The sequence below is a fragment of the Pediculus humanus genome, genomic scaffold (genome assembly GCF_000006295.1).
Source record: "Pediculus humanus corporis 1103172107642 genomic scaffold, whole genome shotgun sequence".
In the NCBI taxonomy this organism is placed as follows: domain Eukaryota; kingdom Metazoa; phylum Arthropoda; class Insecta; order Psocodea; family Pediculidae; genus Pediculus; species Pediculus humanus.
This window is the reverse complement of record NW_002987253.1, coordinates 261,391-274,344: the sequence shown is the minus strand read 5'-3', so window position 1 is coordinate 274,344 and position 12,954 is coordinate 261,391. Positions and strand designations below refer to the sequence as shown.

General features: G+C 25.2%; 1 protein-coding gene across 1 annotated transcript; it reads right to left on the bottom strand.

Annotated features, from left to right (window-relative positions):
• Positions 1 to 644: 644 nt before the first annotated feature.
• Phum_PHUM266540 (Ultrabithorax, putative) lies at positions 645 to 8,017 on the bottom strand (the record flags this gene model as incomplete). Its single annotated transcript, XM_002426605.1, has 2 exons — positions 645 to 952; positions 7,255 to 8,017. 2 exons carry the CDS (start codon positions 8,015 to 8,017, stop codon positions 645 to 647), a joined length of 1,071 nt encoding a protein of 356 aa, XP_002426650.1.
• Between the last annotated feature and the right edge of the window lie 4,937 nt (positions 8,018 to 12,954).

The window sequence follows — 12,954 nt, the reverse complement described above, 5'->3', positions numbered from 1 at the left end:
CGTATTAATATTTTTTATTATATACTGAAAAAAAAAATTATATTAAAATTTATAATATATATGTATAAACTGAACCGGAATTTACGACAGATTATTTTCATTATAAATAAAAATAAAATGAGAAAATTACGTCGTGTGAAAAAATATATATTATATTATATTATTATATTAAATATGCTTCTTATGATTTATATTTTTATATTTCAGTATATATATATATATATATATATATATATATATATATAATATTATTTATTTTTAATTAATACTTCTTTACACATTTAACTTTTTTTTTTGCAATGATAATAATATAAAAATTGTAAATAATAAAAATTTTGCAAGAGAGAGAGAGAGAGAGAGGGAAAACTATTTACTTATAATTACGTATATAATATACACTGAACAGGCTTTTCATCGTTTATTTATATTATATTATATATTATATATATATTTACGAAGGAACAAATTAATTAGCTACACTATACATCATTTTATATATAGATCGATCACATTAGATTTAATTATCATTTTTTTTTATGTTTTTTATTTATTTTTATTTTTATTTTCATTGAAAATTAAAATAATAATTATTATTATTAATTTAGTCCTTATTCCAGGGTGGAATAAGGGCTAAAAATTTCCCCCTATGTGGCCAAATGTGCAAATTGTGGAGGCATGTACTGTTGTGGATATCCGTAGGGTGACATTTGGCCGAATTGATAAGGAACAACATTCATGCTAGCCATTTTATGTTCTTTTTTCCATTTCATTCTCCTGTTTTGAAACCATATTTTTATTTGTCTTTCGGTTAAACACAATGCATGAGCTATTTCTATCCTTCTCCTCCTCGTTAAATATCTATTAAAATGAAATTCTTTTTCCAATTCTAACGTTTGGTACCTCGTGTACGACGTTCTTTGCCTTTTCGTTTCACCGTTTGCATTCACCGTACCTGAAAATTAATAAATAAATTATTATTATTATTATTATTATTATTTGTTTTAACCCTATTTTTTTTTATACTTCTTTTATATAACGAAATAATTAAATGAAAACGAGAAAGAGAGAGAGAGAGTGAGAAATGATCATCGTGGCACGAGTTTAAACTATTAAATAATTAAAACCCGAAAATGATACGTGACGGGGGAGTTTGTTTTTTTTTCATCACGGGTTCATTTTTTTAAATTATGAAGTCAAATTAAGGGTTTTTTTTTTACAAACTGGAGAAGGGTAGTACTACTGAAAAGAAAGAGTGAGAGAGATAGAAGAAAACATCAACGTGATGAATTAAAATTTAAAAAGTAATCAATCATTTCCAGTTTTTTGCTTTTTTTTTATTTTTTTTTATTTTTTTTTTGGGAAATAAAATTTTAATAAAAAAAAACCGCACAGTCGGCTCCTGACTTTTATTTACAAAAAAAAAAAAATTTTTTTAATTATGTAATCGTGTCAATAGATGTTGTTAAATTACGTAATAATAATTATATAAAATATATATATGTCGTAGAAATTTAATTTTATTCGTTTGATTTCCGTTAAAATTTATTTCTATTTTTTTTTTTTTTTATTCGACCTTAAACTTTTACAATACATAATACCCGAACGAGTTTGATCGGGGGGGGAGAAGGGGAAACGATTTTAATAAATAAATAATATTAATGAAAAAAATAAATAAATTAAAATAATTTATTAATTAAATAAATAAAAGAATAATGAATTCGTTTGATGATTGAAAAAAAAAAAATCATTCATCGTAAAAGGATGTTTGTTGTTTGTTGTTAACTGTGATATTTAAATGGCTCATAGAATATTAACGTGTAATTAAGTAATATTATTTTCACGTTAAGAAGATTAAAAAAAAAATGATTTCGTCGATATATAATCCGAAATCGTGTTTTTTTATAGCGCTATAAAAATCTAAACAAAATTTTTTATCAAAAAAAAAAAAATTGCAATTTATATTTGTGCGTCATCATCGAGTTTTGGTTTTTTTTAATAACTTTTTTTCCCAATTTCCTTCCTTCCCCTCCCCAAAAAAACAGAACAAACAACAGTAACAACAACAGGAAATTTATTTATTTATTTTCACGTTTCCAAAATTAAATTTTTTTTTTTTTTGTTTAATTATTTGGCATTCGTCAATTGTTAACAATTCGTTTCAACAAAAAAATCCATCATTCATTTTTTTCTTTATCTTTTTATTCATAAACAATTATTCACTTTTGATATTCGTCCGATCTTTTCGTTTATCTATTTACACGACAAAAAAAAACAAAAAAAGAAAAATTATTTATTCAAAAATTTTTGTGCGATCAACCAAATAAATTCTTTAACATTGTTATGATGACGTATTTAAATTCTTTTAAACGTAATTATCGTGTTGTTGTTGTTGTTATGATAAGCGTAAAAAATTTTTTTTTTTTTTAAAACCGTTATGTTTATCGAGATGAGGGAAAATTTTTAACGTGGTGGTAGACTAAGAAGAGAGAGAGAGAAAGAGAGATGGCAAAAGTAAGAAAAAGAAAAAGGGCGTTACGCCTTCCGGTTAATAGAATAATGAAACTTTTTTTCTTTTTTCTTACACACAATAATTTTTCGAATTGTGTAATTGATTCATTATATACAATACCTGATATTATTATTATTATTATTATTATCGGTTTTGTTGGGGGTGTCATTGTGGTTTTTATTTATTTATTTATTTAATGTTTGTTTTCGTGTTGAAAAAACATTTGATTTTTTTTTTTTAAACTTAAATTATTCTTGTTTGTTAACGAAAAAAAAAAAAAAACAATTTAAACGATTGAAAGGGGGGGTAGGAAGAGAGAAAGATGGGGTGGGGGGCTGGTTAAGAAAGGTAAAAAAGGGCAGATTTGAAAATCCCCTGTTTAATTTAATTATTTTTATTACCATTATAATAACCACGTGGAAAAATTTAATTCAATTTTTTTTTGTTTAAATCAAACGAAAATCCGCCATTTTGAAACTACAAACGAGTAAGACGACGACAACAACAACAACAACAAAGACATATTAACAAATTTTTAATTATTACGCGATGATGATGATGATAATAATTTTTTTATTTACGCTGAGTTTGTTTAATACAATGATGACGTTATGAATATTACCACACGATTATTTTTATTGTTATTATCGTGACGTAATTTTTATTTATTTATTTATTTTATAAATAAAATTTTATTGAATAAATAATTTATTTGACAAAGTTAAACAAATTTTTAAAGTACTGTAAAAAAAAAAAAAAAGAAAAAATGTTCGTTAGTTACGGATGAATTAAATTTTATTACTTCGAAGTGTCATTTTTTATGTTATTTTAAAAATAAAAAATAAAAAATTATTAACCAAATATAACACCTGCCATTTTATTAATTTGGCAATAAAAATTAATAAATTTTCTAACACCTTTCTTTAAAAAAAAAAGAAAATTTTAAAACTGCAACGACAAATCGTCAAATCGGAAAAAAAAAAAATTTAACGATACGTTCGTAAAAATCGAATGATTATCATCATCATCATCATCATTATTTATTTATATCGTATTTGTTGTTTTTGTTGTTGTTCTTGTTGTTAACGTGAATCTCGTGACATCCATTTTTTTTTTTTTTTTTTTGATCTATTTTAACGTTAAACTCCCGGTAAAAATTTTGTTTTATTTGAAATCTATTTATAAATGTGCCACTTGTTCAAAAAAAAAAACAAAATTTTTTTTTTTTCCTACTAAAAATCATTTTTATGTTTTTCGTTTTTTTTACGAAAAAAAAAATTGTTTTTAAAAACTAAAACACGGTGAATTTTATTTTTTATTAATTAATTAATAATAATAATTTATTTACGGTTGAAAAAATGTCGTGTAATTGGACGGTGTTTAAAAAATCTAGAAAATTCCAGAAACGAGGTGGGGGGGAGGGAGGGAAAAATTAAAATTTTTTAATTATCGTTGACGCCGACGCCATTTTTTAATTTTAATATTTTATTCCGTTAAAAAAATTTTTATCCTTACGTATGTTAATCTAATGACACGTCGTTGTTAATCAAAAAAAAAAATGGCGTTTATTTTCCGATAAAATATATAAAAATTATCTTTAATTTTTTTTTTGATAAAACATTGCAAAAGAGAGTTATTTAAAGAGAGTTATCATTATCATCGGTTCGCGTTCGTTAAAAAAAAAAAAGTAGGCGGATTCGTACGTACGTGGCAATAACAACCACTCATCATTTCCGACGTAACATTCATTAAAAAAATGAATACCTAGTCATGAAAAAAAAATTTTCTATTGACACTTCCGGGTTTTTTTTTTTTTCGACACGACGTCATCGTACGTATGATACCTATTCGAGAAGAACGATACGATAAAAAATTATTATTCGATTCTTTTTTTTTACTTTTCCCCTAGGGGGACATATGGAAAATGACAAAAAGAAGAGAGAGAGGAAGAGAGAAGGAGAGGGGAGGAGGAGAGAAAGAGAGAGAGAGTGTGACAGAGGGTGGCATTTAAAGAGTTTTTTTTTTTTAATTATTCATGGTTAAATTATTTTTTTCGTTCTTCATTTACAACAATTACGATAATAGTTCCCCAAAAAAATAACAATTATTATTATTATTATTATTATTATTTTTAATAAAAGCAGAAGAGTTAAAAGAAAAACAATGCTATTTTTTTTGTCAAGTCAAAGAGTTTGTATTTTTTTTTTAACTGGTGCAACCTTAAATTATGTCAAAAAAAAAAAGAAACAACCTTGGAAAAATTTATAAAAAGGATTGTTTTTTAACAACAACAACAACAATAATAATAATAATAAATACGTGGAAAAAAAATTGTTTTGTTTTGTTTTTTGTTTGTTTTTTGCTCAAAATGGTATCAAAAGAAAAAAAAAACCTTGAAAGGGTTAATAATAATGAAAAAAAAGAAAAGAAACATCGGGAGTTTTTTTTTTTTTTATTCAAAAACGGAAAATTGACAGTTGGCACTACTTATTTTATCTTTTTTTTAAAAATTTTCACTTTTCAATTTTGCAGTTGTAAATTTAACAAAAAAAAAAAAACAACTGGAAATCTTTTATTATTATTATTATTATTATTTAAATTATTTTTTAAACAAATCGTATCGTGGGAGTTTTTTTTCCTTTTCTTTCTTATTATTATTATTATTATTTAAAAAAAAACCTTTTAAAAAAAGGAAAGAAAAGTTTTTATTTCACGTTTTGATTTATGACGTCATAACGACGACGTCGTAAAAGAAAAAAACTAATCAGGTGATTATTATTAAAATTTTTCATTTTTCTAAATAAATATTTGTGTCGGCCATCGCGGATAACGATAATAATAAACAAACTGATAAAAAATTCAAAAAAAAAAAAAAAAATTATCACAGATATTCATTCGACAGAATTCAAGGTTTCATTAATAATAATTTTTAATTTTATTACGTAATAAAATAAAAAAATTACTATACAAACGAAAAAAAAAAAGATTTTAATGAGAATGAATGAATGAATAAATAAATTTTCTTGTTGTAGTATCGTTTAAACCAATTTAAAAACTTATTATTTTATTTAATTCCACCTTAATGTTATTTATTCATTTATTATTATTATTATTATCACAACTTTAAAAATTATTAACTGTTTAAAAAATTATTTAATCGTGGAAAGTTCTGGAAAATTTTTTTTTGTTTTTTTTTTCGAATTAATAAAAATTACGGAAATGAGGACGATTTAATTTTTAAAAAAAAATTTTTTTTTTTAACGAACCGATAAATTTGTTTTTTTTTTATATTTATTTATTTTGTCGTCGTTTGTCGTTTGTCGTTTGTTCGTTCGTTCGTTCGTTCTTTCTTCTTCCACGCCTTTTATTTAAAAAAAAAAAAAAAAGAAATGAATGAAAAATAAAAAATCGTAAGTGATCTGTCGATGAGACTGAATTCCATTTTTAAACAAAAAAAAAAAAAAAATGCCGAAAACAAAATTAATTTATTAAAGGAAATGGCGGAAAAAAAATGCCACACATTTAGTTTCTTAGCGAAGAATCGCATCGATCCCCTAACCCCCTATTATTATTATTATTATTATTTTTGTGAGGGTTCTTTAAAAAAAAAAAATTGGCGAAATTTTTTTTTTTCGTGCATTAAAAAAAATTTTTTTTCCTTTCCCCCTTCCCGAAATTTAAAGAAAAAAAAGAGAAAAAGATTATCGGAATAAAAAAAAAAATTATTCTTATCACTAATGGTTGCCACCCTTACAAAAAAAAAAAAATTTTTTTTCTTTTTTTGGGAGATTTTTAAAAAGTCAGTGAATGAATTGAAACATGATAATAGGACTAAAACGGACGGACGTAATCTCTCTCTCTCTCTCTTTCTCGTAATTTTTTTTTTTCAACAAAATTTCAACCCTCGTAATATTATCATTATTATTATTATTATTTCACCCCCCCTAAATCTTTAAGTGTCACATTTTTTGTTATAAATCCGAAGCGAAGTATATAACACGTTTATACATGATCACATGCCTACAAATGCACATTTTTACAAACTCGCCCCCGCAAATACACGCACACGCACACACGTTCACCACTCAAAAATTGTGTAACAAACAAACAAACACAAACGGAAATTCTCCTCCAGCCTTTTTATTTTCTTTAATATTTTATTCTTAGAATTTTGTATATAAATGACCATTTGGTTTTCTTTTTTTTTCTTTCATACTTTCAGGTTTCTTTCTGCTTTCGTTTCTTTTCTTTTATATAATTTGAACTCAGCGTGTGGTTAAAATTTGACGCAATTTAACTTTTGTGTTAACATTCACCCATAAGGGGCTTGTTTGCTAGCTAGCTTGGTTGTTTGGTTGGTTGGTTGGTTGCTTGTACACTTTAATCCGTGTCGTTCTGTCTGTATATAACGCAAGTCACAATGCCGCTGCGTAAATAATAAAAAAAAAGATAAATCTATTTGTCCTTAAGGGATTTTTTTTTTTTTCTAAAACCTTGATGGAAACCTATGCTAATGCAACGTTAAAATAAAGCAGAAGGAAGTAAATTAGCAAATAAAAAAAAAAGAAAAAAGACACGTGATTCCATTTTCGGTCCTTTGCTATCAATTAATTATGTAATTCTAACTTATGATTGCGTAGATACTGTCATGGTTGTTGTGTAATTTAATGCCGTTCACACGAATTTAAAAGTGTGTAAATTATGTTTTCGTTGAGTTTTTTCATTATTTTTTTTTTTGTACTTACTTTGTCCCAAATGTACTCTTTTCATCCAGGGATATATTTGTGGAGGATTACCAGAACCGCTTCCTTTGGATGATGAATTTAACGAAGAACCACCTCCTCCTCCGCCTCCTCCGCTTCCACCTCCTCCCGTCGACGTTGACGAAGTGCTGCTGGCCGGTGAAGCTGAGCTTTGGGATACGTTCGAAGATGTCGTTTGTCCTCCGGCAGAAGCTGGAGATGTTGCTAACCTTGCTGGAGTCGTTGGCGAAATTGCTGATGTCGCCGAAGATGTTATTTTCGATGTCGTAGTCACTGTTAACGGTCCGGGACTTCTCGAGGGACCAGTTGATAAATCTTGAGGGCTACTAACACCAGATTTTGAAATAGAACTCGGATCCGCGTATTTACACGACGATGCCGTTACGTTTCTTTGATTAATATTATTTACAGGATTCGTTAATAAGTTATTATTATTAATTAAAGGTGGCGTCGCCGTTACACTAACCGGGCTCGTACTGTTATGATGAATGCTCATTCTGTGAGTTTGTGAGTGTAATTGAGTATAGTCCATCATGGCTTCGTGACCGTTAACGTTAGCATAATGCTGTTGTTGGGGATAGTGACTTTGTTGGGGAGAATAACAATTTGGATAAGCGTTGCCAGCACCGTTTGGATTGTAAAAATCCGGAGTTGCCGCTGACGGATCGACCGGTGATGCACCCGTACGGCCTCCCTGCTGTCCGTAGCAGGATGCCAACGAATTAACAAACTGATACGAACTCATTTTATTATTATTATTATTATTATTACTATTATTATCCTTATATCTTTTCACACAACTTATTTAAACATCCTTCAATCAATGTATTAATTCATTTCAATTTTTTTTTTTAATGAATTTTTTTTGAAAACATTTTCCTTCTTCCACTTTTCCTGCAAATAAATAAATAAATAATTTTAATAATAGAAATAATAAATAAAAAAAACAAAACAAAAATTTCAACGCGAGTGATGATAACTTTTTATTAATAATAATTATTATTTTATTTTTTCTTCTTAAAAAAAATTATTTATTAAATTCAAATAAATAAAAAACATTAATAACTTAAATAAATCATTTATTAATTGTTTAATAGCTATTAAACCTTCATCATCACTTATTTTTAATTTCCAAAAAAAAAAAATTTATGTAAATAATAATTATGTAAAATTATTATTATTATTAATTAATGTTTTTATTGAGCGCTGTACATATAAAAAAAAATTATTTATAACTAGTTTTGGTTTGTTTGTTTATTCATTTATTTATTAATACAAATTATTATAATATTAATAAACTGGAACGACAAGTTTCAAAATTTCAATAATAATAATAATAATTATTATTGCTCGTAATTTAATTAATTAATAAATAAATTATTTTCGATTTTTTCTTTTTTTTATTTAAATTGTTGAAGACGAAATTTTTTTTAGGAAAATTTAGGTCTTTTTGCAATAAGTAAAATAAAAATAAATAAGTAAGTAATAATAATAGTAATAATAATAATGGTAGGAAAAAAAATTTTATTTAAGAAAAAAAAGAGGGGGGGGGGGTAAACCAACACGAGTCGTAGTTTAATCACTATAATTTATTATTTTCGATGTTGGATTACGTGTTATATTTCACAGGTTGTCTTGCCGGTTACTCTCAGGTATTAAAGTCAAAAAATAACCGGATTTAAAAATTAAAAAAAAGCGTTGGTCGTCGTACAAAATCAAAATCATCGGTTTAAACAAATCTTGAAGGAAATAATAATAATAATAATAATAATAATAATAATTGCTCTTTGATCCACGGACAATAAAAGAAAAAAAAAAGAAGGCAGCTTATGAAAAGAGAGAGAGAGAGAGAAAGAAAAAAGTAAAAAAAAAAAAAAATGGTATTTAATAAAACCACTGCAACAACAACAACAACAACCCGAAGATCTCATAAATAACGTTTCGATGGTAAGCCTTAAGGGCTAAAATATTAAAGAGTTATTTGAATTTTTTTTTTTTTATAAGAAAGAAAAGTAATAAATTATTTCGTTGAATGAAGTAGTCAGTTTATAATAAAATGTATAATTATTTTAATTTGAATATAATCTTATTAATTTTTAAACCATTATCACGATTTTTTTACAATTTTTTTCTCAGAACTGCGTATACATATATACATATAGTGAATTGTTTTTATATTATAGTAAAAAAATTATTATTATTATTATTATTATTATTATTATTAGAAAATGTCATTATTATTATTTATAGTTTTATATTATTATTTACTATAATTTACATAAATTCGATCCGTGAAATGTATTTCCGAAAAAAAAAAAAACGTTAATTACGTAAATTTAATTATAATTTTTTTTTTTTTTTAAAAAAGTTTTTACCGATTGTTACCGTTTGTTTTCTGGGGGGGGGGGGTTGATCGGGTCGGTTTGACATGCTTTTAAGATTTCCAAATTTAAATACAAAAAAAATGGACGTTCGACGAATGAGTTCGAATTAAAAAATTTTTTTTTTGGTGACGTAAAAAATTTAGTTTTTAAAAAAAAAAAATTATTAATTAATCAATTTATTATTTTATCGTCTTTACTCTCTCTCTCTCTCTCCCCCCCTCTCTCTCTCTGTCTCTCACTCTCATATAAAAAAAAAAATTGATGAACTTAAAGCTTTTGGTCATTTATGTTTGTCCAAAATGTAACGTGGCAACGCTACCTAATGACTTTTTAGTTTCCGTTTTCCTACTTCCCTTAGTCTCTGTCATTCCTCCTTCTCTCCACCCCCCCCGCCTTACGTCATATTTTTTTTCTGTCTCTTTTTAAAACTATCTATTGATTATATTTCTATTATGTTTTTTTTTTTTTCGTTGGGTTTTAAACCGGATCGTATAAACACAATCCCAATAAACGATCACGGTTATTATTAGAAAGTTAAATTGACCCCCAAACGTCAGTACCCGGGACTAATTTTAAAAAGAAAAAATTTTTTATTGTGTTACTTTTCCTGTTTTTTTTTTCTGTCCGATCGTAGCTTTAGAACAAAATAACACGATTTAAATATTTCACGTAGTGAGTAACACGACATTTTTTCCTTTTGTTTTTTATCAATAACAACCGTTCATTTTAATTTTTTGGAAAATTTTCTTCGTACGAAAATACTTAAATATTGAAATGGTATATAAGTATTGAATTTGTTTGTCAAATTTTAAAACAACCAATCGGTTTAATGTATAAATATAGAAAAAATGCAGACAAAAACAAACAAAAAAAAAAAGAAACAGGGTGAATTTTTTCGTTGAAAAAGAAAGAAGAAGAGAAATAATTTTAGATAGGAGATTTTAGTACGAAAACAACAACAACAACCTTCCGCCGGTATATAAATACACAAGCACAAAAACAAACGGATAAATTGTTATAGAATACAAACAATATAGTGTATAAAAAAAAAATCGATTTTTTTTTCCTTCCGAATTTAATTGATTGTATTGAACGATTCGCCATCATCACGTACAAAGATAAAAAAAAAATTTTTCGATTTGTTTTTATTATTATTATTATTTAATTTATTAATAATAATAATAATAATAATAATAATAATAATAATAATAATAATAGATAAATAATAATTTAAACGTATCGATTATCGATAAATCATCATTTCCGACATAATTTAATATTTAACGGATTTTTTATTTATTTTTTTGTTTCGTTTTTTAAAAAAAAATTATCCAGTGCCAAAATATAAATTTCCATCTGTCCAAAAATTTTCATTCAAATTTTTTAAAATGAGGGGAGGGATCCTTTTCCCTTCCCCTCTCCCGTCCCCCTCCGCCCTTCTCCCACTCAATCTTTTTTTTTTTTTTTAAATCAAAAAATTATAAATAAATTATTACTATTATTATTATTACCTATTATTAAATAACAATAATCGATTATCGATAGTAAAAAAAAAAAAATTAAGGGGAAGGAAGGGAGAAAGGAAGTAGTCGGGGGAAAGGGGAAACGAGAATGAGGGATCGAAAAAAATATAAAACTAAAATAACTTTCATTGATATAATAATAATTAGAGAGAGAGAGAGAGAGAAAAAAAATTTTTTTTTTTTTGTTAAGGGGAAAAAAAAGTAAATTAATTAATCCTTCGGGCCTTTAACCGGTTATACGTTTTCGTTTTATTTCATCCCCTGCATACGCCACTGATTCTTTTTAACTCATAAAAAAACCGCTTAAAAACCTATAAACAATTGTTTTTTTTTTTATTGCGTTTATCTTTATTTATGATGTGAAAAAAGGCTAAAATATATTTTATACAATTCATCGATGAGATTTTTATTGTTATTGGATAATTTTTATCCAGAATCTTTTTTTTGAGGAAGTAAATAATTCGTCGGATAATTTGTTGTGATTTTTTTTTGTTATTAAGACATTAGTTTGTTTGTTTGTCTGTTTAAAAAAAAAAATAAATATCGTTTTGTCAAAAAAACGGAAATTCCTATCATTATTACAAAAAAAAATAAGAAAAAATCCCCTCCAGTTATGAAATTATTATAAAGTATAATGGATTATGCGTTTGAATGATGTGTTGCCAATTTTTCGCACTATAACCGTATCCGGTTTATTATCATTATTATTAAAAGGTTTAAAAAAAAATAAATATTATTATTATTATTCAATCGTAATTAAAATTTAACAAATAGGGATTTTAATAATTAATAAAATTTAAATTTTTTTTCATTCGTTCTTTTAAAAAAAAAAAAATCCACTGCGTAGGGATTTTTTTGTACTTTTGAGTAAGGGATTAAAAATCCCTTATTTTCCCTCGCGGTAGTAGTAGTTGGTAGTATTTAATTTAAATTCACCGTTTAATCACTTATTATTATTATTATTTTTTTTATTAAACGTCTTCTGCTTTTTATTTTCTCTCTCGTCTTATTCTCTCGTAAAATGTAGATAGAAAAAAAAAAACCTAATCGGAAATTTATGTGTAACTTTGGAAAATTTCGGATACGCGATTTCCGTTTGTTAACATAATACTTTATTAAAAGAAAACATTTTGTGGTTGTTATTGTTGTTCGTTAGAACGCGCCGACAAACAAATTTTATTCTTTTCGAAAAAAATCCCCATTGTTCAAATCTTTTTTTTTTTATGTTTAATAACAATCATTATTATTATTATTATTATTATTATTATTATTATTAATATTATTATCGTTGTTGATTCAATGATGATAATAATAATATTTTTTAATCGAATTAATAAATTATTAAAAAACTTTTTATCATTATTATTATTATTACATTTTTAATTTAATGATTCTAATAATAATAAAAATAAAATGAAAATAATAATAATAATAATAATTTTTTGTCGTTGTTGTCGTGGTGGCGGTGGTGGTGGTTGTTGTTGTTTTTGTTATTTATAAGCCGTTAATCAAATTTTTTCACGATTTTTATAAATAAATTATTATGTACCACCTTGTTTCATTGCAGAAAATTTTTTTTTTATTCTTTGATTTTCTTGTTCAGAAAAAAAAGAAAAATTATTATTATTATCATTATCATCTAACTACGATTATTTAATTGACGAAAACTAATTTAAAAAAAAAAAAAAATTATTATTATCAGACAATTACAAACAAAAAGAACAACGACAAACAGAGACGGGGGAAAAAAAAATTATTTGTTTGTTTTTATTATT